This window comes from Melopsittacus undulatus, chromosome 10 (assembly GCF_012275295.1).
Source record: "Melopsittacus undulatus isolate bMelUnd1 chromosome 10, bMelUnd1.mat.Z, whole genome shotgun sequence".
Taxonomy (NCBI): domain Eukaryota; kingdom Metazoa; phylum Chordata; class Aves; order Psittaciformes; family Psittaculidae; genus Melopsittacus; species Melopsittacus undulatus.
In genome coordinates, this window is record NC_047536.1 from 7,268,150 (window position 1) to 7,295,703 (window position 27,554).

Genomic DNA, 27,554 nt, shown 5'->3' on the forward strand with positions numbered 1-27,554 from the left:
ATTTCTGTTGTTCAAAGGACAGCCTCAAGGCAAAGAGGAACATTTTTAAACACTCTTTGCATTTCTATTTAGAAAGACATTGCCAGAATTTCTAAATGAGGTTTTCAAAATTATTTTCTCTCATTATTTATGTAATTACCAAAGCTCACAGCTTTAATCTTGATTCTTTATTTGTCCTGCACTGCAGCTACATGTGGATTTACTAACAGTAGGGTTCATTAATGCTGGTTTTCTGGTATCTGTTCCTTTCCTTTCATCATTAATAGAATAGGATTTTAACTCGTAAGTATAATGCTGATGGAAATAATGAATAGCTTAATCAGCGACTTCATCTTTTCATCAGTGAGGTAGTCTAGTGACTTGCTGTTAATGCTAATGAAGTTGCCAGCGAATCTAGAGACAAAACATTAACTGCAATCATTTAAGATAGTAGAATTGAATTTGAATTTTAATTCACAACATTGGTAACTGTAGCAACTTACCAGATGTAGAAAATGCTCTTACTAGTCTTTGCAAGATGTCACTTCTAGAACTGTGAACAAAGGGTATGTTTTTATGGATGTTTTGCATATGTATCAAAGCAAATACCAACTTGCTCCTAAGCAAGTAAAAAATGCCAGAAGAATTGAGATTCAGTTCATGATTTGTTTCAGTTCATTGTTAATATTTCTACTGTTGGGTACACTTAAAAAAAATGAATGATCTGCATTTTGGGATGTTTTCTAATACCTTTAAGTAAATCTATGTTCTCATTCCTACATTGAGCATGCAAGACAGAAATAGTGGGATTTAAGAAAATCTCAGATCAAATGAACTTTAAAAGTACGATGAAACTGAATCTTCTTGGTTCTGCATATGTGGCTGAGAAGGTGCTTTTGACCATCCACACAAATGGGCATTCTAGTGATGAAAACCAGTCTCATTCAGTGATCATCCTCCCTGCCTGTTTGATCTTGTTTTCTGCCAAAGAGAGCAAGACCTCAAGGTGTTTCACACCACTTCATTGCACGCTTGCCTTGTGGTGCGAGCACAACCATTGTATCCCTGTGGCCACTCATAACAGCTTATAGGGATCACTAGCTACTTACAGAGAGTAGGTAAAAGATGCTTATAAGTTGGATTTAAACTGTGTGCAGAAATATGAAAATAAGCCTATTTCACTGTTCCAGCAGTATTGCTTGTGTTGGATTAGGATTTTGGAATAAGTCAGAGACTTCTGTAGGCAGCACTGGTAGCTGAGAAAGCAGTGATTCTCTCAGTCTGAGGGAAAGAAGGATCTACATGTGACTAGAGGAGCTGTCTAGCAAATGTAACATAAATTATGACCCAAATGTTTGTTACTACAATTCCTTGTCACTTTACACTTCAGAACAGGTGTTAGCCACAGTCTCTTGGCAAAATTGTATCTTTGCTAATTAAATTCTGCCCTGCTAAATTCCCCCTGAAATTTTAGTTGGATTTTGTATTCCTTACTGTATGCCATAAATTGTTTTGTGAAGTTGGTTTGTGCTGTTAAATGGTTCCATCTAATTGGTAGGTGGCATACTCCTCATGCCTTAATACAGTGCCTTATCTTTTGTGAAGTTATTTAAAATTTATTAATACTGGTAGCTACAGTCCATGAAATGTTCATTAAACAAAGCTTGCTCTTTTCCCCCAGTCTTCTCAGATTTTATTTGGCTAAAATCTGTGTTGGAGAATTGTCTCAAGGGAATGTACAGGTAGAAGTGCAAAATGTTTCCTTCTTCAAAAAACCAAACCCCAAACTCATCCGTGCTGAAGTCTGATTTACAAAGAGAGAATAGTATAAAAACAGACTGTAAAATGAACTAAGCTGAAGCATTGTTCTCATGAGGCAGATGTGTTTTGGAAGTATGCTTACTAAAAACCTCTTTTTTTTTCTGTGTTTTGAACCATCACAAGTTAGCACTTCATAACACACTATGGGTTGATTAGCACATATCTTAAAGATATGCTCAAACTAGATTTAAGTAGCAATAAAGTCATAAACACTTTATAGTCTACCAAAGTTGATGTTAAGGCCAACAGCTTGAAAACAAAATTGGTTCATTTGGGTTTTTTTCCTATTCTGCTTCTAATTAATTTTTCTTTTTATGAAAGGCTTTTCTTTGCTGCAATACTTCTATTGTGGTTTGGTTGGGTTTTTTTTCCTTTCCAAATTTGATTTGATTTTTTTCCTTCCTGTAATTTAAGTGCTAAAATACTTCTGGTCTTTCTAAATTGGAATTGTTTTTCTCTTGATAATGTCTTTTTTCATATGATTGAGTTTCTAATGATGTCTAATGCTGCAGTGATGGTGAGACTGATAACAAGTACCCAATGCTAGCCTGATGTTCTTTCCCATCACCTTTCCTGGCTGAAAAATATCTTATTGGCAGATCCTCAACAGATGTAAACCCTCATGACTCTGTTGACAATCAACACCAGCTGAGCATCTGCTGCCACTGTATTGTTATCTTTGCTCAGAAATAAAATTCTTACTGCAGTTTCTGAGTTACCAGTTACTGAAATATTGACATATGGTAACTGCAGAACACAGATGATGGAAGTACAACTTCTGATGTGTCTGCTCATGGTAAAACAGCACAGATTTAAAAGATTATTCTCCAAAAAATAAGTGGAAATTCTCTTTCAAGGAAGGTGTCATTCCTGAATATGCAGTTCACATGTAAGTCCTCAAGAATTTTGCTGTTATCATATACAACAAATATGATGGTTTGGTGTTTTCCTCTTTTTCTTGAAATTCATTGTTATTTGTATGGGATATTTCTTGGTATACTTGATGTTCAAGGTGTGTAGAGAATGCCTTTGGTAGATGTATGTTTATAGTTTTATGCATTAGACCGTGTTTTCATACACTGCTATTTAGAGTGGTTAAACTGTTCAAAATCTGGGTATTTAAAAAGAAATTTAGCTTATTTTTACATATGCTTTGAGGAATAAAAATATTTCTTTTTTTGTTTTTGTTTTTGTTTTTTTTTTCTCTCATGTATTCTGCTGGTTTTTAGTGGATTGCTTGCTGGTTTGCCAGTAAGATCTTTAGATGGTTGATATTACATTAATTCCATAACTTCAAGTATTGGTCTTATTCCAGGCATGCTGGTGGTCCTATAGAAATGTTAATATAGTGCTATTTCCTTTATCTAATGATGTAGCAAATAGTTATAATGAACAGGGTCATGAATACATTTGTGTTAGTGAAGAGGGCAATAGTTTGATCAGTGTACCATATTTTTTAATTTCATTTATTCTACTTAGGCTGCTAGGCTGCCCTTTATGTGTATGTTTTCATCCAGAACCAATCCAACCAATCAAGAAAAATACAACTTGGAAAGGAATGTTATGGTTTAATGACTGTCCACTTAGCATTTAATGTTCTTAGGCCCTTTTCACCCCTTTGTCCTACAGATGTTGATCTATTTTACAGTGGTGGTTCTGATGTTGGAAGGTTTTTTAATGAGTGATCTCCAGCTATATGTACAGTAAGAGCAGAGGGAGAATTTGGGGTGTGCCAGAGGAGGTGCAGAGATTGACCATACAGCTTAAAGCTCAGTGATGAATCCTCTCAAAGAGCTACTCATTGCCATGCTGCTCCTGGGCTTCTGTTATCTACTATGTTTATGACCACGGGAATATGGGTGCGTTGGTTTTTAATGGGATTGGGGATGGCCCCTCTCCCTTATGTTCACAAGCATTTATATTTATGGTACTTATTAGTATAGCACTGTACTGTTAATGGCTAAACAGTTCCATCAAAACAAAGAGTCTAGTCTGTGTGATCCTCCAGTAAGGGCTGTTTCACTTCAACCCTTTTAGTTTGGGGTGGTTTTTTGTGTAGCTTTACTGCCAACTTTTTCAACAGTGCTGCATGATTTTGCAGACCTGCTGGATAGTTTTCGGTTTCCTTGAAGAAAAATGTCCTGTGTCTTCCCCTTTGACTCAGAAACAATATTTTTCCCCCAGTAATTCTTTCCAATAACTTCACAGAGCAAGAATCAGGCTCAGTCTGTGTTTCTATGAGTGTTTGGTCCAGGGAAGGTAATAAAGTATTTCTTACTATTTCACCCCTGTACACACAAGTTGAATGTAATCACAGACCTTGTGCCCTGGAAAACATTGGTTTTGCAGCCTTTCTGTGCATCTAGCAGCTCTGTGAGATATTCCAAATCAAAGTGGCTGTTAAAAGTCACTTGGGACAGTCCAGTTCTCCAGTGTTCCTACTAGCTCATGACAGAATGACACGGTAAAACTCTGATGACAAAGATCAGTATCTTCAACTCAATGCTTTCCAATGATATGTTTTATGTATTGCCATTTATTCTTTGCCACAATAAGAGGCCTTTCAATTCTAAGCTTTAGACAAATAATTACCTTATACAATAGTAGTAATAAAATATTTCCTAAAAAAACCTGCAGCATGTGTGTGACATGAACTGACTGCCACATTAGTTCAAACACTCCACAAAGTTGAGAGCACCACAGATAGAGGGACAATAGCTTAAAAACATGTTGACAAGGTGGCTGTCAGATACTTGCAGCACTGATGTGTTCCTGAGCCATCACAGCCTCCTGGAGACTGAGAATGCTACAGAGCAGGGGAGGAATTCAATTTTCATGTTTATGGTAACAGAGCTCACTGTACTTTCAGCTTCTTGCTTCTACACAGAAGCAGTGTGTTCCCTGCAAATAATAATTTTCTGATTTGTGAATCCCACAGACACGCACAGGATAACACTTTCCAAAGGAAACACAAAGTTAGAAAATAAAAATGCAAATGCAGACACTGGCACGTGATGCAAGTAAGCCTTGGGTTGTAAGGCTACACTAGGAACATGAATGTACAAGGAAAAAGGCAGTTTAAATAGGGAACACACAAGCACAGGTATGGAATTCTGTAGGGTCATGTAAAAATGTTGTCATATTGCTTGATTTTTTTTTTTCTCTTGCAATTTGGAGCAGAATTTGAGTCATAATTCCTTCAAGAATTAAGCCATGCAGTTGTGTCAGAAAAATATAGTGATTATGAAGTACTAATAATAGCATTTTCCACTGCTGCATTGTGTAATATACATTCTTGTATTATTCATGTGGTTTTCTCTTAGTTTTTTTGAAGAAGGGTATTTATTTCAAAGGCACGAGAGAGGTGCAGTCCACATGGGGCTTTCAGCAGAAAGATAAAGTGCTTTAACTATTTTATTTGAGGCTGATTCTCTTTTATGTATGTTAAAATATTATACTGATTCTTTTTAATGAACATCTACATGCAGATATCCTGCTTTTTGAGCCCAAGAGGCAACCTTATGTAATGCATATTTGCATATTGACACAGTTATGATACTAGAGCTAAAGGAAAACAGAATAATAGTCTTCAGAGTGTGTTAAAATCTACTTGCAGGGAAAAGTTCCTTTAAGGGTTGGCATTATCTTGTCAATGTCACATCTACTTCAGGAAATAAGCATAGCCTCAAGCAATGCTTGGACTTGTTATTCAGAAGGAAAGTGAATGTTAGAAAAGTTATAGGCAATTTCATTAACTTAAAAACTTCTAAAATGAGAAATGTGGTGATGAAGTCTTCTTTGTATGGTTCCTGGGAGCACCTATGCAAACCAGAGGAGAATAAAGGATGCCATTTAAACCAGGATATTACTTATAGAGCAGGATTTATCATGGGTGTATGGTGCATAAAAGCCAAAACTTTAAACTGAACTAGAGTAAGTCAGCTCTTTAGTGAGAAAATGTGAAATGAGATTGCTTTGTGCCGTGGGTTTCACAGATGGGAGCTCTTAATGGCAGTTTGTGGGCTCTTCTGGGTTACTGCCTTCTGTGCCAGTTAAATCCTGAAGTACATTTATTTCTCCTTCTTTGGCCTTGTCCCATCTCCTGTTAAAATGCTTCCACTTCTTGTTACCTTGTGCATACCTAGCCACAAAAATTAGCATCTTGTTATCCAGCAAATACTTTTCTTTGTATACCATTTTTACAACCTGGAGGCTTGGGTGTCAAAAAAATTTATTCTTGCCTCTTTCAGCATCCTAAGCAAGTGGTTGCGATACTGCCAACAAGCCTGTGCTGTCCTTTTTAATATAGGTGCCACACCACAGTTTCCTACAGGAAAGTCCTCTAGACCTTGAGGCACACAGCTCCCACTAAAATATTTTGAGAAGGCAACAATGTGGTTTCTGACACCAACCAGGATGTCTGAAGGACATCTAGGAATGTTACAGGTCTATTGCAATTTTTAGGAAATATTGATGTAGTTCTGATTATATCAGGGTCTATAATTAACATTCCTATAAACTTCATTCACATGGTACTGTATAAATAGTTCTCTACAGCAAAGGTGCATGTGATTATCCTTGAAAAAGCTTTTAGAAGACAGAGGTCTAGGAAATTTTATTAAGAAAAAGTTCCCAAATCCATATGGATGACTTTATAAAGGGTATTCATTATAACTTACCCACTACTAAAAGCAAATTATCAGTTAAGTGTCCAAAACCAAACTTTATTCTACATGTGTAAAAACATATGGTTTTCTAATATTCTAATGATGTCTAGCTTTTATCAGTAACAGTTTTTAGCATTTTGTGTTGGACAGTTGGACAGAGAGCAATGTTCCTCCTCTTTCATTCTTCCATAACCAGATCTTAAAATTAGAAGTGTTTTAGGTATTATGATGTCCTTCATACTGCAGGTAAAGACAGAATAACATTGCAGAGCATTGCTTCACACTGTGTTGCAAGCTATGATATCTTAATGAATAAATATTTTTCTAAATTGGACGAATGGAACAGGCACTAGACAGCAGGGCTTTCTTCTACCAATTACATTTTTGTCCTTGTGTCCTTGGATTATTAATACAGCTACGGAATAATTAAGCAGTGGAATATTAATGCAGTTTTATAAATAATTTTAAGGTTGCGGATGTGGCTCATCTTTCCTTTCTCTTTAACGTATATCAGCATTCAAAATGTAGGCTGATAGTGGGTTGTGGGAAACTTGGATATGTAAGAACAAATGTGTTGTAAGGTATTAACAATTGAGCTTATGTAGATGATGCTTTACTGATTCATTTTCTTGATTATATTCCAGTTTTGAAAACACCAACTCTTAAATCATATCAAAGGGCAAAAGTCCAACATATACAGTCATTCAATGAAGTCGTGAATAAGAACATTAGAAGTTTTATTTACCTGATAGATAACAGTATTCGATATCTGTTTGTGCAATCATCATCATTTCCAGACCATATGCAGTGTGTTTGACACCAATTTTCCTCTTTCATAAATTAACAGTAATGTAGCCAAATTAAGTAATAGTATAGTGATCTGCTCAAGACATGAGGATGAGTACAAGTTGCAATGATGATAGGGTGCAAATGTAAATGTTTGTTTACAATATTTACCCGTAAGAAAGGGTGAGAGGAGAAAATTGTTATTTACACCCACTTATTACATATATATGTATGTTTTACTATGAAAATTCTGCTTCTGGAAACATGTCTTACTCAAGAGCAGAAAACAGTTTCTAACAATTGTTTCCAAACGTCAGAAACAGTCTTCAGTTTTATGCAAAACATTGGGGGTTAGGGGATTTCCATCAATCTTCAAAACTATCTTTTTGGAATACAGTCGAGAAATTCAGTTTATATTTGCATCAAAGTACAAAAAATTGTTTTCTCTGATCCCAAGTTGGATCTTTAATACTATGCAAAAATATAACAGTACTTTCAAATTGAATCATTACTTATCCTCATTTGAAAACACATAAGAGATTTTATATGTGACTCTGCTTGCTGAGACTACTCATGCAAAATCTGTTCAATTTTTAGCCTTTTTGCAGGTATGTCCTTATTAGGACACATATTTCCTAAAATCTGTGTTAGATACTACCAAATTAATTTGCTCAGATACACCCAAGCATGGCACAAGAAACGTGCTGAGTGAAGACTGAGCAGAGGCTGAAAGAGGCTGACTAGGTTCAAGATACTGTCAGGTCTTCAAATTAGTGTAAGACCAAAATGATGGCATTTACTGCCTCAGGTGTTTGTGGCTTCCTTCCACTCATTCGAAACAGCTCTGACTGACTTCTCACAGGTGATGTAGCCCTTGCTATGTTCAGTTAGATTATGCAACTCAGTTATTCAGTTAGATTATCTATAAAGATCTATAAAGTTGATTCTTTTTATTTTATTTTTTTTACTATAATATACATGCTTAATTTTTCAGTCCCTTAGGGATTGCACAAATCTGCTGGAAGTATCACAAACAGAGCTCTTGTCCACCTGTTTGTTTATGGATTTTATGTATGAATCTAATTAATATTTAAGAGATGGATGGTTCATATACTAATTTTGTTCAAGTGAAAATTTTATCCCTGTGTATTGAATATGTGCGCTTTTTTATCATCCTTTTTACACTTGAGTATTTTGGGTATGATAGAAGGTTCAAGTAGGCCTTGAGTAGTCTCTAGGCATTTTGAGTTAGTCCTTCAATGCATATAGTGCAGTTTAGCTTCCTGGGAGAGCTACTTATATTCTTATTAAAATTAAATAGATTCAGCTGGGAGAAACAAACATTTTTCTGCAAAGCATTTTTCAATGCCAAAGTGTGGTATTAAAGATATTTATCCTTTTTATGTAACTTTGACTTGGTTTCATTGACTTAAGTGTGAAAGAAAATAGTTATGAATGATGCAGTAACATTTTCTTAAGTCTTGCAATATAGTAAATACATTGTATTTTCACTGCCTGCTTATACTTGATTGCACTTGTCTTTTCAAAATGGTTATTTTCACTTCAGCTCTGTTCATTTTGTGATTTAATGGCATTGAAATAGATCGCTTAAGAATTGATGCGTTCGTTTTTATCATATTTACATCAGCTGCAATTCACATTTAAATAGCAATTTGCTATTTCTGCCTAAATGTTGCTTTCCTTGGCAACGATTGATCTCATCCTTATGCTTATATATTGCAATTTCCTGTTACGTCTTTGAAGGTGTACTGTTATGAGAAGTGAAAGTAAATTTCTTGGTTCTTCTGTATAGCTGGTAATCAAATTGAGCTTCAAGAAAATTGATCATTTTCTCGGGCTTCTCAATGCTCAGCCTCCCAGTATTCTACAATTGTCTATTTCTAATTGAAAATTAAACTATGATCTTTCCCCATCCCCCAGTAAAAAAGTCTCTTACATATTGTCCTGGTTTGAGCAGTAGCAGTCATTTGTCATATGTGTCATGTTTAATATTGCTACCTATGTGTTCAGAAATTCCTTTTTTATATGATATGTTTAATAGGGAATTTATAAACTTTACTGCAGATTTGTATACTAATCTGCTTTTTGAAACTTATATATTAAGGGATTCTTTTTCTGTATAATTTTATTATTATTGGAAATGAGAAATAAGTATCTTAAATGCTTTGTGTCAGCAACAGTTACCACCCATGTTTTCTTCACAGTGACTGAAGTCATTACAGTAACTTTTTCTTAATGTCACCCATGTTACGCTAACTCTTTCAAACATGATCCAGACATAATCAGTGCTCAAAACTGACATATTGTCAATCTTATCCTCAGAAGAGATCCTCTGCTAAACAAAGTCAGTTAGGTAATAAGAAGCTGTGGCAAAACTATAGGGTAGGATGTTTCTAGATACTGTATACTGTGCATGATTATCTAATGTTTGCCTACTGAAATCAGACATGTAATCTCAATAGGGATGCAAACTCCCGAACTTAAGACATTTAAATAAATAGAACTGGACCAGATGTATTATACATTAGTGTGTTCTGGAATATGCTTAGTATGTAAACATAGCACTCTGTACTTTCAGTAAACAGCAAAAACACAAGTAAGTGATGGAGATAAGAAGAAAAAGATGAAGAGCATTCTTGCATGTGATTTGTGAATTCTGCACAGTGCCAGTGTATAGCACTGCAGAGACTAGCATTGGACAGTGTGGTGCCCAGGTGTTGCTGAAGTCTCAGAAATAGTGCAGTTCTGATGACATGGCACCCTCTTTGGGCTGATTAGTTTCATATCACCAGGCACCACACTGGTACATATACTCACCTCTGTTATGTGAGGGATATTTAGACTTGCAGGATCTTCATGGTATTGGGTACAATAACTTTTTAGATCATGCTGGTGGGAGTCACTGAACTTAGGGAAGCAGAAAGATTGCAAAATATTGCCACGTCCTAGGAGCCAGGAGGTTTTTGAGTATTATTGCACCAATACAGTTCTCCATGTTTTTGATCTCTCTTTTTTTTTCCTATTGTAATAGTGGAAATTTACTTATGAAAGCATCTTGCAGTAAGTGCCTTAAAGTACAAATCATTTTCATTGAAATAATTAGGAAAAGAAAAAACCCAGCAATGACATTTTAATGGGTTGTGCCAGGCCACTTATTCTGTAAGCTACCAGGCTTACCATAAGCAAGAATCAGCCTGAAGTGCCTACATGAAAATTAAACTTGGTTCTGCTGTTGCCATGAGGAGCCTCCTCTGAGCCCTGGAATCAATTTTGTAATTTCAGTTCTCATCAAATGACCTTTTTTTTTAATTGCTGTTTACAGTTCTACAGTACTAATGGAGTCACATTTCCTGCTTCCATTCTTCTCCCCACCCCACCCTCTCCAGTATGAAACCATTTGTACAACCTGAACATGGTTGTTGTTTGAGAATGTTACAATTTAGTCTAAAATTCAATTGAGTTTTACTGTAGTCAGAAAATTGTACATCCGCTTTTGTATCCAGATCTTTAGAGCCTTAGGGGAAAAAGTCTTTGAAGTGAAATGTAAAAAAGAATTTTCATGTTTTATGCAGGAAAGACAGAATTCAGGGGGTGTGAGAACGAGGAGAAACAAGTACAATGTGTTTTTTCCAGCTTCTCAGATGCCAGATGTGTTCAGCAGTACAAAAACTCTGACTTTCCTTTTCCCCTTTGTATCACCCCATTGATTTCAGTGTATGGTGACTTACATTCTCCTTGGCTTTGAAGATATCTGCAAATCCAAAGAAACAATTCCAGCTTATTCTTTCTGGCTGTGTTTTTGAATAAGTGGAGGTGAAGAATGAAGTGATGCAGTGAACCAAGTCTGAGTCTTCTGAAGGGTTTCAGAATTTCAAAATATGCTTTGCATGTTACTTATGATTTTTATAAATAATTTCGCTGTTTGCTCTGTGCAAATGCAAATGTGGAACTGTGGAAGGAATTCTTGGAAAATGAGAAAATGGTGGTTCTATGTTTAAAAACAAACAAAATGCATAGATGTTGTTGCTAAAGGTGTTCCATTATCTGTTGTGTAAACAGGATTAACCATTTATTTAGTATGTCTCTAGCATTCATCTCATGGTAGGAGGCTTGTAGGTGTCATGTGCCTCAATTAGTCTGTGGCCTTCCTTTAAATAAATTAACGTGTTTTAAGACTGCCAGCAAAGAATATTTTGTATATTCTTAATTAAAACAGTCTGCTATAGGTATCATCTATCAGTTCTCTCCATTTTATTTTGGGAAGCTACTGTATTGTGAGTGGCTAGGCAAAGAGAATAGCAGAGGAAGTAGCTTCATGTTCATTCCCTACTTGTAAGTCTATAGATTTCTGTTTATTGCAAAATTATTTCATGGGGTTGGGGTTTTTTGTTTGTTTTTCTAGGGTTTTTGTTGTGTTTTTTTTGTGGCTTTTTTTGGGATGGTAGTGTGGGGTGGTGGTGTTGGTTTAGGGTTGTTTTCTTTTTTTCCTGAAGTACCATGTGTAAATGCAACTGCTGCTTTCTACAATGTATCTGCCATTCTTGTAAGTAGTTGCTTTATAATAGTGTTTAGTTCCAGAACCAGCTGTAAGCTGAGTTCTCTTGTAGTTCATATTGTGAGCAAAAGACAAATACCTCAGGAGAGCAGAAGGATCGTGTAATGCCAGCTTTCACTGAGCCTCCAGACCTGCTGAGCGAAAACATTCTTGAAATGGCCAAATTATGCTTCACTGTACTTCCATGCTGAATGTCCAGAATTGCTGATAGAAGATGTAACTAGAGGAACACTCTATCCAAAAAACTTCAGCAGATGGAGATAGGATTAAGACTGTTCCCAGCAGGATCCTGTTGTCTCTTTATTAATGCTCAAGTAGTTCTCCTTGGCTCAGATGTGATGTTGGATTTTTGCATATATTGCTCAATGCTGTTCCAGCCGTGCTAGACAATTTGCTGATGGTTCAGAGCATAGTGATGTTAATGCACGGTCTCGGAATCCTCTCTGTGTTTTAGCCCTATTTTCACTGGTTTGCAGTTTACATAATTTTTTTTCCCCACAAATTAACAAATGTCTTATCTGTAGTCTGCAGGTGCTACCATAGTGTTAGTAATATGGACCACTTGAATTCCTACACAGTGGGTATGCTGTAGGTGTGTATTTGTATCCATTAATCCAAAATATTGCCCAGCTGTCATGTAGAAACAAAAGCATTGTGAGACAATGAATCCTGCTGATAAATCCTGAGTTTTTTTTTAGGAAAGCTAGCTTTCCTTTTTTCCATTTTGTGGTGTTTCTGATTACTGTGTTACATGTAAATACTCTCCTGCTCTGCCAGTAATGCTGCAACTTTCATTTTAGGTTGGTTGTAATTAAACAATTTCCAAATTTTGACTTCTTTCAAATAGATTGGAAAAAACTTAGGTGGACTTGTAGTTTCTGTATGAAAAGGTTTTTATTTTATGTTCTGGTAGTTGTTTGTTTTTCTTCTACAGTACTTCTTTATCTGTCATTCCTTGGGAGTACAGGCAATGATAAACGCCCTGTCCATGTTAATGGGAGTCGAGAATGCTTTGCTTCTCTCAGGATTGGTGCCATATTACCAGGACAGTATATTGATTTGGTTGACTGCAGATGTGTGATGCATGACAGAAGTGAGAAACTGAACTTTCTGAATGTGAAGTAAATCGTGCTGCTGATGATATATAAATGATTTAGGAAAAAGCAATCAATCAGATTCTCTGTGCTAGTAGCAGTGCTACATAAAATGTAATACGTAGTAAAACAGCAGTTCTTTTGCAGTCTCAATCAAACAGACAGTATTCTGTGCTAAACTCAGATTCTTACAATAATGACTTGCAGCATTTTTGGTTTTAGTATGCTTTTCATCCTAGGTTACTGGCATGTGATCAGGTAGCTTAGAACTATTGAGCTGATGTAAATTCTGCCTTTTTCTTGTCAAGAGCCACTGATTATTCTTCTAGACTGCTTAGTACTATATTTAATTGGTTTGTCTTTAAATAATTTTAACTTGTAAGTACAGTTGGATAAGTCTCAAATACCTGCAGATGAAATTTAAGGTTTTGCACAGATAACTGAATTTTAATATCTGTAAAGCATCCACTATAAACATGAATAGGCCTATTCTCTCTTCTGGTAGGTGTTTTGCAGATATTAGACTTACACCAAATTATCTTTGGGTACTTTAGCAGTACACAATAGCCTTCATGTGCAGATGACTATGATATTCTTTGCTCTCCTTTTCCATGCTATGAAATGAATAGGATAATTTATCCTTCTTGGACAGAGAGAGAAGACTTGTAATGAAAGCTTTATGAGACTTTCTGAAATTCTTCCTGCTGACATCTACTAATAAGTCTTGTCATTCTGTGTCGACATCTCAGCTTAGCATTTCCCCAGCCTAAGTACCTTCAGCAGCAGGGAATTCTGCACAGTCCTCCCAGAGCTTTGTGTATTTTGGAAACTGCTCTGAACTTTTGGGTGAGATTTTCAGAGGAATTCAGGTCTCTTTGGGAAGTAGTTGTCCATATTTGCTTAATATTAAGGTTGTGAGAATACAGGAAAGAGCTTGATCACATCTTCCTGGTAGAGGCAGAATATTGAAGCATTTCAGAGCCAGCTAGAACATGGAGTACTTCTTTGTGAACTTGTATGATTAGATGGTTTTACTAGCAGATGTTATTAGATGTTATGTTAGATGTTATTAGATGTTATTAGAAAAAAAGTCATTTCATAAACATATTTTCTCTTACATAAAAAATTGGCTTTTTTTCTTGCTGTAACTTATTTCAGTATTTATTTTGTCTTAAAGAAAATAAAAGATTTACTTATGAGTCATGAAGTTTAACAGTTGAATTACCTCAAAATCAAACAAATTACCTCGTTTAATTAAACAAATTAATCCCACAAATTTAGTAAATGGTATTAGAATCTGGAATTTGCTGCTGGAAAGCAGGGTTTGAGGTGGACTAAAACTTGGCAGTATCACAAAGGAAAAGTGAACCCTCATGACAAGGTATGTAACATTATTCTTTCTAAACTCACCAAGGATGTTATTCTATATTTTTCATAACATATACTTGCCAATCATCCAATTTATTTCTTTATTTTATTGCAGATCTTATTTTAGTTTTTTCTCTCTGAAAGCCTGGAGTGAGACTTTACATATAAACTGGTGACAGACAAGGAAGCTGAAGTAAGCTGTCTGCCTTTTTCCTGAAGATAGACTTGTGTCCAAAGATATCATGACAACCTGATAAATTTCAGGTCTGCAGGATCTGAGTAAGCTATGTGCTTATGCCACATAGCACTTGAAAAAGTGAAGAAAGAACTTCATGCACTGAATGAAGGATTTGTGCTTCACACAAATACCAAAAAAATGTGTTCCCTTCAGCTCTTACTGAAGTGGGTCTGTCTTGCCATAAACACAATTAATGACCTCCATCCATGTACCATTGATCTTCGTGGAAAATTACCTTTTAAAGTAAATGAAGCAGATCTAGCGGTACTTAAAGTCTAGCATCCTGCAGAGAGTGGAATCAGCTTGTCAACAGCCAATGCCCCAGTGCTAACAGTAATTTTCCTTCCTGTCAGACAAAATAACTGCTTCTCCATTGGGAGAAGGTACAAGAATAAGTGTAATGTCCAATATACATTATAGAAAGGACAGAATGCCTTCATTCCATGCAAGTAATTTTCAGGAATACAACTTTTACAGGTATCCACTGGAGAAATACATGGTGGGGCTGTGCAGGATGAGACATTCACAACCACAACCCCAGAAGAAGAGGAGAGTTACCCAAGTGTTACATTCACAATGTCAGAGCCAAAACTTGGTATAAAATTATACCACAAGAATTTATGAACATCAAAAAGCTAAATTGAAGGTTGCGACACATTGTCAAAGCTTTCCAAGTTGTGTTTCACAGCTCATGTCTTTTAGTTCAGAAACTATGGTAATCTCAATTATATGGCAAAGTACAAGTATTCCTAATTTCTTGAAATGTTCAATAATTCCTTAGTATTTCAGGTCATTTTTGAAGGAAGGAAACTTTTAAAGTATTGTGCTCATCCTTTGTGTACCCTTTGCTGTCTTTTTATGTGGTGGAAATAGAGCAAGTTTAATTGAAGAAATGAGGGATGGGGAGAGAGTCTCTCATATAATTAGTCAGTCTTAGAAAATAGTAACTAAGCAGCACAATACCTTATTTCCTTGTGAGAACAAAACAATTCCAGTCTCCCAGTGAGTCTGTAATTTGACTTTTTAAAATAATTCTACAGATACTATATAGAAAATTCAAAACCAGTTCTAACAACAGTCTTGGCTGAACTAAGGATGCCTTGCATAGCTATTGGAAATCATTATGCTGAAGCTATTCTTATCTCTACGTACAGTATCTCTTGGCAACAGGCAACAATTTTGTGCTGAATATTTCATCTGCAACAATTCTATGTGGGGTGCATAGATGCAGGAAGCAAGAAGAAAAGTTCAATCACATGTTGATCTTCCTGAAACAACTTCTGATGATGAGTTCTGATGATGAAAAATGCAGATTTGAGCATACTTTGTATCACAAAATGTGTAAGAAGCATTAGTATGATGGTGGAGTCACAGGTAATGTTTGTTTGATTACAGAGGATAGACCTAATGACAAATACCATGGCTCCTTTTTAGACTTCTCATGTTCTAGGCTCTAAACCAGTCACATAATATCTATGAAATTCTTTTGATTGTTTTGTCCAGACAGAGTAGGGAAGCTAAATATTGTGCTTCCAGATTATTCCAGATTATGTTCAATTATTCATTTGATGATTCTCCTCGTGGTCAAACAAGACAAGGTATGAGGGGAAACTCATCAGTGACCACTGATGCAAGCTTTTTGTTGATGCAATTTAAATTCTGTTTCTTAAGGAGTTCTGGATGTGTCAGAAGCATATTATGTTCCACATCCCACTTTTTCTCCCTTATTTATAAGATACAAGCTTCTTTATTTCTTTGGTTGTTGTCAGCAGCCAGAACTAATGAACTTTGGAGTAAATGGAAAGATTAAGGAATAACTTATTTGACAAAAATTTAAAAAATCTCTTCTCTCATCAGTTTTGCAGTCAATGTCAGCACCTTTGAAAGCAGAGCAGGTTCCATTCTGAATTCGTGATGTTGACAAGCTGTTCAAAATCTGTCCTGTATGAATGAGATGGCTCTTATTCCTGAAATCACTTTTCCATTTTCTGCCCTCAAACTACGTTTGCTTTGCTGCTGGCTCCATGAAAAACAGAATGAAAGTATTATATAAAAACCTGCAATTGCTGTCAATATGCTGTGAGAACGTAACTACTGAAATACTTTAACGTTTGCTGTATGTTGGATAGATTTTGATGGTTGTTTCAGTGTTTTTGCAGATTATTGGCTTCGTATCTTCAAACTCGCCGGTCTTCTGCCACTGCTGTATGCCTGGATTATATTTGAGTTATCAAAAACTAATGATGCATGGAAATGGCTTTATAGTTTCTTGGTTATCACAAAATGCATAATCTGCATTATTTCTTGAAATCAAGTGCTATTTGAGCTGTCCAAAATCATTTTAATATATCATTTTGTCCTTTGCCTGTGGGTGAGAAATCAAGGTCATAGATATGTCCATTTCCCAAAAAGTCATAGTCATTATTCCACCTCTGAGTTGTTCTTTTTGCTTACAGTTTTCATCAAAAACCTTTAAATTACTACAAACCTTTATGAATATCTTATTCCCTGGTTTTCAAACGGATCTCTTTCTGATATCTATTGATCAGTTCTGCATACCAGCTCCAGAGCATGCAAGTTGGCTAAACTGCCATTTGGCAAACCCAGATTCATATTTCATGCATATGTTTTATGACTGTGTGAACATGTGCTGTTTTCTGTTTTCTTTCGTGGGTGGTAAGATTTTTTTGGTTGTTTGATTGGTTGGTGTTTTTGTGGGTGTTTTTTTGCGGGTGTTTTTTGCCATCCAGAGTGATGGCTGTTGCATCTGCTACAGTTCCTTCCGGCCTCACTGAATGTAGCTGGCTTTTATTGCATTCGAGCCATTTTCAGAAAAAGAATGATGCTGGGTTTACAAGGGAAGTCTAAATGGGTTTGAACTAGAGTTTGTCCTTTGCATCCATAGTCAGAGTATAAACTACATAGCATATAAAGTAAATATAATGAGATAACTGTACATTGAACTTTTCTCTTACCTGTATAACTCTCACTGTCCTCTTTCCTTTGCTGATCATGATGCACAAGACAGAAAAGCATCTCTTTCAGGCAACTCTCGGTGACCCGGTCATCTTTCTGGTACCAGATGTTTCAGCCTAGGGCTCGAAATTACAGCAAACCTATGCTGTTTTATCCAGCCTTGGAATTAGAAGTTACCTTAAGCCAAATCTACAGTTGCTATCTATACGTGGGATGTGTGTAGCCCTAGTTTGTTTTTAAAGGTTTGCTTATTAACATATTAGTATAATATTTTTTTAAAGTATTTCAATTCAAAATTATATTTCAAATTAGCTGTCTCTGAATGCTTTTATCTATTATGTTATAATTCATTTATTTTTAAGAATATATTGGAAGTTATTTCATTAATTCAGAAGATATGTATATCTTAACTGTTTGTTCCTGTTTTTATAGATGGCTATACAACAGATGACATTGAATTTTACTGGCGTGGGGGTGATAATGCAGTCACAGGAGTGACAAAGATTGAACTGCCACAGTTCTCCATTGTAGACTACAAGCTTATCACCAAGAATGTTGTTTTCTCTACAGGTTTGTGGAGGGGAAGCTAAAGGGGAATTGACTGGGAAGACTTTCAGAAATGAGTTAATTATTAACATGCAGTTCAGGATCTGAGAAAAAAAATATCTTAGAAACAGAAATAAATTAGGGCAGCAACTGAGAATTTTGAAAGGAGCAGTTTTTATTACAGCTTTCATACTGTAAGGCATCACCCATTAACATATGAAGAGGATACAGTAGTCTGTCATGTTAGGTTCAGTCAAGTAAGCTGTATTTTCTGTTTTCCTATGAAAACTAATTAAGCCTCTTATACACTTCAGTGCCCTAACCCCAACAAGAAGTGACCCAGCCTGTAGGAAATTTAGGAACATATCTCTTAGTATTTCTAGATGTTGCATCTGCCAAGCTGTGGATGTATTAGACTGATTATTTGTCTTTACTGTAAACCCTTTAAAATCTTTGTTTGACAGGTTTTGTAGTTTAGCTTAGGCAAGCAAGCATCTGACTTTCTGAAGGCTGAAAAGATGCTTTTTGAGGAGGAGTAGAAAATAAGATGGATTTCATCAAAACAAAATAAAAACCCACAAAATAATAATAAAAAAAGCCCATAAAAACCAGCAAAACAAGAACAAGTAGAACTTTTCAGTGACTTGATAAATCATTCAAGGGAGACAAGAGTTGGGTTGGGCTGTTATTATGGGATGTTCTCTGCCTCCTTGAGAAAGATGCTAGGTGTGTTTAAAAAAAATATCTTCAAAACTCACTTTCTAGGTACAGATAAAAATAGTCTTTGAAGGGAGTATAGGAGGATCCTGAATTCTTGAAAACCAAGCAGAAATGGGACTTGGATAGTCATCCTTAGGTACTCATTTCAACAGGAGTTTCATACACCAAAATATTTCTGGTGTTCAGCAACAAAGGGAAAGTGTTGTGTTGCTTGGAGAGAAAGTTGGAATAAGGGTTACACTGAAGTAGGCATACTGCTGTTTGGCACTGAAAAACACTTGTACACTTTGATGCTCCAAAATGTATTCTGATTGTTGTTGAATATTATGGTTACCAGCAGAAACACATCTGAAGCATACTTGTACACTTAGAGTAAAAGATTATTTAATCCCAGTTCTTTCTAGAAATTCTGAAGCTGATTATCCTGGAGTTTTCAACTGTCTGTGTACTCTTATGTTGCATGAAACAATCAAACCAAAATGACAGAAAAATGTTTTCAGGCTTTATACAAGTAAATTATGGCCGTACCAAATATTCTCTTTTAGGTGCCTACCCAAGGCTGTCTCTGAGCTTTAAACTTAAGAGAAACATTGGTTACTTCATTCTGCAGACCTACATGCCTTCTATTCTGATCACTATCCTGTCCTGGGTTTCCTTCTGGATTAATTATGATGCTTCAGCTGCAAGAGTTGCTTTAGGTAGGCATTTTTACACATGTTATGCAGTGTGCATTAACTGAATGCTTTTTCTTGCTTCTGGCTTAGTGGATAGTACATGATTTGAAAAATAAATCTTAGATTTTTTTATGTCTGGCTTGTTAAGCTTTGTCTTATTTGAATCAGGATTTAAATCATCACAATTTAAATAAAAATTAAAGTGATTTCATGTCTGAATTAGCTAACTGTATAATCATTGTAACCAGAATTAGCCTAATTGTCTCGATGGTTTTTGTTGGTTTGCTGCTTGTTTTTTTCTCCAAAGAGAATGCATTTAGTTTGCTTTTGCCCATGGCAGTCCAGAATACACATTCAGCACTGTGTTAAGGGTTATAAATTGCTTTTCCTCTCACGTATGAATTAAATAAAGTTTTACTAGGGTTGTATAGCTAACTTCTCCTCAAGTTGAGGGCTTTCTTTCCCTTACTGTTACCTTACATTCTAAAAGGAAACCATTTCCCTAATTAAACTCTGGAGTACTCATATCTCATCACTAATCCCATGTGTGCTTGTTTATGTCCTCATCAGGAGATCCAAGCATGTTACAAAACTAAATGAGTATCTATTACCAAGTTTTGTATAAATCAGACCAATTCCTGCCAGTACAGGTCTTGTATAGATAAAATAAATGAATCACTTTAAAGGATAAAATTGAGAATTTGACATTTTAACTTTATAGAACACAGAGTTTTGCCAGTCTTGTGTAGATTTGCCTATAAGCATTCAGGACCGCAGACATTCTAAAAATGCTGGTGGAAAGCAAGATAACAGTGACTCTAGGCTGGTAATTAGAGAGACTCATTAAAGCTTAGAGTTCAGTTGGTTAAAACATGCTCATAGAATCCAACTACCATTTGTCTGATTGAACACAATTATTTAGAGGTGTAATTTTCTTTGCTGTACAAAATATTAAAGACAAAGGTAAGGAACACAGAGGATGGAGGTGGGCTTTTATCTAGCAGGAAAAAAAAATCATTTTTCAGCTTAAGCAATTGAATATTATGAGCTATTGTACTAGAAAATTAAAATTCATTCAATCAATAGACATGTCCATTTTTTTTTCCCCCAGGAATCACAACTGTGCTCACAATGACAACAATTAACACCCATCTTCGAGAGACTCTTCCCAAAATTCCATATGTGAAAGCCATTGACATGTATCTTATGGGATGTTTTGTCTTCGTTTTCATGGCTCTGCTGGAGTATGCATTGGTCAACTACATCTTCTTTGGCAGGGGACCACAGCGCCAAAAGAAAGCTGCAGAAAAAGCTGCCAGTGCCAACAATGAGAAGCTGCGGATGGATGTCAATAAGGTAAACTGGAACAGGGATGTGTTTTTAGCATTGCCCCAGGAAGGCAGCCTTTCACTTCTGCCAGACAGAGCTTTAAAATATGATTTCTTGTAGAAAATGAATAGAGTGGGATTATTATCTTGTTTTAGCTCTGCTGAGCAGTGTACTTAGCCACCTCAGCAATGAATGCTGCCCTCTAGCCTGGAAAACAGAATTATTTTTTTTCTAAAGCATGAATTCAGTTAAACTTTATTGTGAGATGTTTTTTTTCAGTCAGGATGTAGAGTTTAATATGTCTAAACTGTTTCCAGAGGAACAAATCCAAAATGATGGCTATAGCTGATATTCTAGTAAGAGCTGTATGGAACATTGGAAATAAAACTTATATTTAACCTACTTCATAAATTTTTCAGATGACCTGGATAAGAAATATTTGCTACAGAAATGTTTAAAGCTTGAAAAGTTTGCGTATTTTCAATGTATAATGCCCCAGGATACTATTGACTAAATGAGAAACTGCTCAGAAATTGTAGTGGTTTAAGTGCAGTCAGTAACTCAGAACCACGCAGCTGCTCACTCACTCTCTCCCGTCCTCCCCCCTGGCTCCTGGAGGGATGGGGAGGAGAATCAAAAGGATGTAATTCCCATGGGTTGAGATAAGAGCAGTCCAGTAACTAAAGTATAACACAAACCACTGCTGCTGCCACCAGTAATAATAATGATAAGGGAAACAACAAGGGAAGAGAGTACAACACCTCACTACCCGTCAATACCCAGCCTGACCAAGCAGTGAAGTAGCCCTTCCAGGCAACTCTGAGTTTACATCCTGGGCATGACGTGCTGTCGTATGGAATACCTTTTTGGCTAGCTTGGGTCAGGTGTCCTGTCTCTGCTTCCTCCTGGCTTCCCCTCCCTGGCAGAGCATGAGCAGTAACTAAAAACATCGGTGTTACCAGTGCTGTTCCCAGGCTGAAAGTCAAAAACACAGCACTACTCCAGCTACTAAGAAGGAGAAAAACCTGACTGTTACTGCTGAACCCAGGACAGAAATAAAACATCAATGTGCTGTGCACTTAATTTTAAATCTAAAAATGGTTCCCTGGGGATTGGAATTGAGACAGAAAATACATCTGCCAAGAAATACACTTTTGGAAAAAGTATCCATTATGCTTAATGACAATGGAGCACTTATAAAGCACTTGTCATTTTTCACTTTGACCATCTTGGATGAGTTGCACACAGTGGTGAATCTGGGCTGACTGCTAAAATGTACTCAGTGTGGAATGTATTAACTTTCACATACAGGCAAAATTGGAGAGTTAAATGAAGTTAATTTATTTTGTTTGTTTTGTTGGGATTTTTGGCATGGAAACTTTTTGAATTTATAATTCAATGTGATTACTCCAATGGGAACAAAATAACTCAGAATTAAAAGAAAAAATCTAAATCAGAAAGAAACTAAGTGATTACAAATAATTATTTGTTAAGAGGAAACCTAAGTTTCATACAGCTCTACTAGTGGAATTTCTCATGTTTTTTCAGAACTTCTACATTACCCCAGTGTGCCTGAAGACAGAAACATTTTGTTCCATTTTTGCTGGAACAGCAATAATCCATCACATGTTGATAGCATAAAACAGTTTTATAGGTTATAATTTATAGTCTTTTGAGATGAAGGATTATATTGCCATGGCTCACATCTCACTCATCCATTAATTTATTTTCTTTATAATTTGAGAGAAACATGTTTTAATGAATGAAGGCAAATGCATAATGATGAAATTAATTTTGATGTTCTGGTACCATAGATCATCATTTACCATTGTAAAGTTCATCAAGACACTGTAACATTTTTTTCTATCTGTTGGTGATTTTTCAGCAATGTAAAAAATGCTGCAAGCTTTAATTTAATTTGTAAAGTTTATTTTGTTTAGGCAGTATTCCTTTAAACAATCAAGGCTATTAAGAAACTCTGTAGGTAGTTTTATGAAACTAGATCTGCATTTACCTGAAGTCTTTCCTCTAACATTGTTGGAAATTTAAGTTCCACAGGTGTCAGTGTCACCAGTACCTGAGGTACAATTTTTGTATACCATTTCATTTTTATTTTCTATATACTTATTCATACAATAGTTCTTTCAGCCATGTAACAGAATAGCCAAAGCCTAGTGGCAAATCACTAATCATGAACTAGAATATGAAAGCACTAACTAGCGCACTAATCCAATCCAGTCAGCAGAGTAAAATAATTCCAATAACTGTTGCAAAAACTCACCAGCCTACAGGATTAACCCAAAGTGTTCTTGGAACAAGTTTACGTAGTTTGAATTTTTTATACTGAGCTGTTTGTTTGTATACCAGGCCAGCATGGTTCATAGTCTAGGACAGTTCTGCTCTGATATCCAGATAGACTCTGATCTAATAATCAGGTTTGTAATCCCTTAAACAATAGAGAATCAAATAGGAGAGGATGAGAGAACAGTTGGGGATCAGAGAACCTGTCTTACTGTGCGTAGACTGCTCTGGGGAGGAGGCAGGGAGCTGACAGTTGTTCTTACTGTTTGACCAGCAGCAAGAAAACAGATTCATATTTAATGGACCTGAATCTTTTGTCTGTGAAAGGGGGACAAATATTATATAATTATTTTAGCAGACAAGAACCAGAAATGGGCCTGAAATGCTGAATTTGGTTCAGATGCAGGTTTCCATAAAACCCCAAGTACTTTAGAAATGGAACCAACCAAATACTTCATCTCTAATTAAGATCTAACACTGAAGGATTAATTTTATGAAGTATGAGTGGGTTTTTTTGTGATATTACTATATTCCTTTTATATCACTACATGGAATTTTATGAATTTATTGAAATCAAATGCCATGTGAGAAAAGATTCATGACATGAGTAATAAACCTCAAAACATAAGGATGAAAACTTCTGTACAGCTCTGTTATTGCATTCTGCATAGACATTGTAAAAAAAGGTGGATAAATAGTTATTGGAACTGCTGCTTATAGGGCAATATCTTTGTTTATACATTATAGGTCAGCAAATCTGTAATAGATTTCTTCAGATTCCAAAACCTTTTTTTTCGTAATAGCCTCTTACAACTTCTTGAACAAAAGGTGATGAGAAGTGCTGGTTAGTCCTTGCATCCACAGCTACTTGCAAAATTGAAGTAGAAATTAATACAGACTCTATGCTGTCAACTTCTCTGGTGCTGAGAGATTTCAGGGCAGGTACAGACATTATTAATCTCTCTATTTTTGCTCAGTGTTATTCAGAAGGTACTAAAGAGTCTATAAAACAGAACAGAAGCACAACAAACAGAAGCTGTTCTTCTATGACTGTGGTATCTGCTGAATGCACTGTAATCCCTTAGAGATCTGGTGATGCAGGAGGAGAATGTCCTGTTTCTTCCATTTAAGCAAACACAACCATACTGACTGCAGAACTTCCCCTGAGTTATTCCAGATGAAACTGTGGCCAAATCTTTCTTTAGGTTTCATATATCATATGCACAGTATGGTCATTTTGCTTTTGTTTGGTTTTGGGGTTTTTTTGAAATCATAGTATGGTTTGGATTGGAAGGGATTTTTAAGGTCATCTAGACCAATCTCCCTGCAGTAAGCAAGGACATTTTCAACTAGCTCAGGTCACTCAGATTCCCATCCAACCTGACCTTGAATGTTTCCAGAGATGGGACATCTACCACCTCTCTGGGCAATGTGTTCCACCGTTTCACCACTCTTACAGTAAAAAATTTGTTCCTTATATCTGCTGTGAATCATCACAGAAGATTGTAACTTCATGTACTCCCTCATTTTCAAAGGTTGTTGGCTCTGTTTGGAATAATGGAAGGAAGAGAAAGGATTTGGACTGTTTTGCTTCTTGAATTCTGAAACACAAGTAATAAAATCATGGAGAATTTTAAGGACACAAAACTCAAGGAAGTTTCAGACTCAGTTACCAGCAGATACATTATCACAGACCTGTTAAATTGAAGTTGCTTAATTTTCTTTGCAGTGACTTCAGGTTAAAATGTCTGTGTGCATGATCCTTTCACTCTTGAAGCTTTTCAGGCTGCGTTCAGCAGTTCTTTCCTTTAGTCTAACTCAGCATCTTTTGCCTCTTCTCTCTGTAAACAGATGTATTGTTGTTTACAGATAAATCACTGGCTTTCTTCCCACTCTAGACATCAGTCATGTATTTGATATAGCATTCACCTCTCTTTTCAAGCCTATTATTCTTACCTTACACTTTTTCTTCAAATGCCTTTATTGTCTTTATAGTCTCAAGACTTCGAATTTCTTCTGTTCTAAATGGCATAGCACTGCAAGCGTATCGATAAAGATAGGTGAACTAGGACTGTTGTATGTGTAGTATATATAATCCATTGTTATGCAGTTTTATTCTGTCAACTTTTCTATTTTAAATAGGAATGTTGATGGTTGTCAGCATCCTTTGATCATTTGTAGGCACATTTCATGCTATCTTTTCCTGCACGTAGGACACTAATATATTGTCTGTTCTTCTTCAGATATGTTAAAAAATAGGGCCAAATTCTAACCTCTGGCTTCACCATATCATTCAGCTAACTGTCTTCCTGTGAGTAATTGTACATATATCTGGGACATATCATCTCAATAGTTTTAAGATAATGTATCAAAGGGTTTACTGAAATGCATAGCTTTCATCTGTTAATTCTGTAATTACATTAAAATGGTCTGGAAAGATTTGGTCTAGAAGCCTCTATGAAGCTTCTTTCCTTCTAATTGTGATTTTGGTTTCTGTTTCTCCTTGGGAGACAGGAGGGCAGGGGGAGAGAAACAAGGTACTGTGGTATAACCTTTCAAGTTTTCTCCTTTATGAAGCCTGGCTTTGTGTTCAAGGAGATGATTAGCCTAACCAGGATCTCAATCTAGAGGCTGGTACAACTGCGAATAATTTCTGAGGTAAACACCCAGCCATTTCAATATACTTAATTTCTGTTACCACAGTTCAAATATGGAACTTCTTGGTGCTTTCTCAGTACTCATTTATTCCCTGTAAGTTTCGTCCAGAATCCAGTAGCCAGAATATTTTTGTTTGATTTTTACATTTTCTCTTACATTGTTGGATCTTGTAATTTTACCTTGGATGTTTCCATCTTGGAACTGTGGCTTAGATGGGCTTGCTGACGCTGATTGCTGTGATGTGTCTGGTGTATCTTTTAGTCTTTGTGTTGTTCCAGATTTTCAGACAGATTACTTCTCAGGCTCTGAATTCTCTGAATATTTTCCTGTATTACTAAATTCCCAGTCTCCCTGCTGCTTATGCTGCTGTTACATCTTTTGGATTCTTTGGCTGTTTTTTCCCACAGTTGCTTGTCTAACTAATTTGATCCAGACTACTACATATATTAATTGCCTTCTTTGGAGGTGTAAGTAAGGTGGAAATCCTTTACAATATCAATGATATCTGTGAATTTGTTATTCTGGATAGATCAGAAAACCTCCATTACAGTTATGTGCTAATTTAATGGAAAATATAACTGTCACTCTAAAGACCATGGTAAATGTATTGGGCTTTATGAAAGCCTGATTCCTCCTCTGTAAAGAAGTAATTCTTGCATCTTGCCATTTGTACATTTGACAAGGGGTGATTGTAATGGAAAAGCAGCTGTATGCCATCCTCTTCCAAAGCAACACAGACTGGAAGTGTGTCAGGTAACAGAGATAATAATCACTGTAAGTATTGATCAGTTCCTATATCAAGGCTCTTGTTAAAAGAAGAGCTCTAGATCCATCCTTTGATGGAGCACCTTGTCAGTCTTTTCTGAGACATCGCTAAGGTTTCCTTAGCAGGATATTGGCTAGAAACAGGGTGTGATACTTGCGTTTTTTCAACACAGATATCAGACCTTATAGAGGCATTACTATATAATGATTTGCTGCATCTTGTCTTCCAGTTCTAGTCCTAACTTTCTGACTCTTACATGGATGTTATTTGGGTGTGTTTAGATTAATTCTAAATTATTTTCTTTATAGTTAGGTCATCCAGGTTTAGAACAGTTAATTGTTGCAAATTAATATTTTTCATATAAAATGTGTTTGTTATATTCTTCAGAAGTGATTTGATTTACCACTTCACAGAAGTAGCATTATGTTTTGCATAATGTAAATGCATCGGTGAATATAGTTTTAGAATGCATACAGTTGTAGTAATAATTGAAGCCTGGATATTTCCAACCTAGCTTAATGCACAGAGACATTGTAAGTGCACAGCCTATATACCTGGAGTATATGGTAACGTAAGTCACATAAATAAAGCTCTCTAATTTTGCAATCATGGTGTTGTTACTGTGAGCATTAATAAAGCAATTTCCCTCTGGAAAAGAGGGAAAAAATGTCAGCATATTATGCAACACTTCATAAAACTGGCTATACAGATTTATGCAGTCTTTTCTTTTTTTTTAATAAATGTGAACTGACATTGCTAACCTCTGCGTGTTCAGATAAGGATTTTTTTTTCTGAACACAGACTTTTTCTAAATATACTGAGTGTATTTTTAAAACACTGGGTAATTCTTTACTGAGTAGTCTAAGTATTACGTAAGGTGTTCAGACAGCGCACCTGAAAGTTACAATGCATTGCTATTACAGTGTCAAGTCACAAACAAATCAAATTGTCAGACTAACAATGTTTTTCCATGAGAAATTTGGGTGCCAAGCAAAGAACATGGAACTTCAATATGATGATGACATTAAATGGCACAGTAACAGATTTGAATAACA

At 35.9% G+C, this 27,554-nt stretch overlaps 1 protein-coding gene across 4 annotated transcripts in view; it reads left to right on the forward strand.

Moving 5' to 3' along the window:
• The window catches only part of GABRB2 (gamma-aminobutyric acid type A receptor subunit beta2), a 156,319-nt gene that overhangs the window by 119,716 nt on the left and 9,049 nt on the right, over nt 1-27,554 (forward strand). For 3 of the 4 annotated variants that reach the window (XM_005144970.4, XM_034066857.1, XM_034066856.1), the window contains 3 exons: nt 17,938-18,075; nt 19,317-19,469; nt 20,557-20,801. In XM_005144970.4, coding sequence (XP_005145027.1) covers nt 17,938-18,075; nt 19,317-19,469; nt 20,557-20,801 — 536 coding nt within the window. Of the gene's footprint in view, nt 1-17,937; nt 18,076-19,316; nt 19,470-20,556; nt 20,820-27,554 lie in introns of all 4 variants that reach the window. The other variant, XM_034066858.1, reaches the window with a different exon arrangement.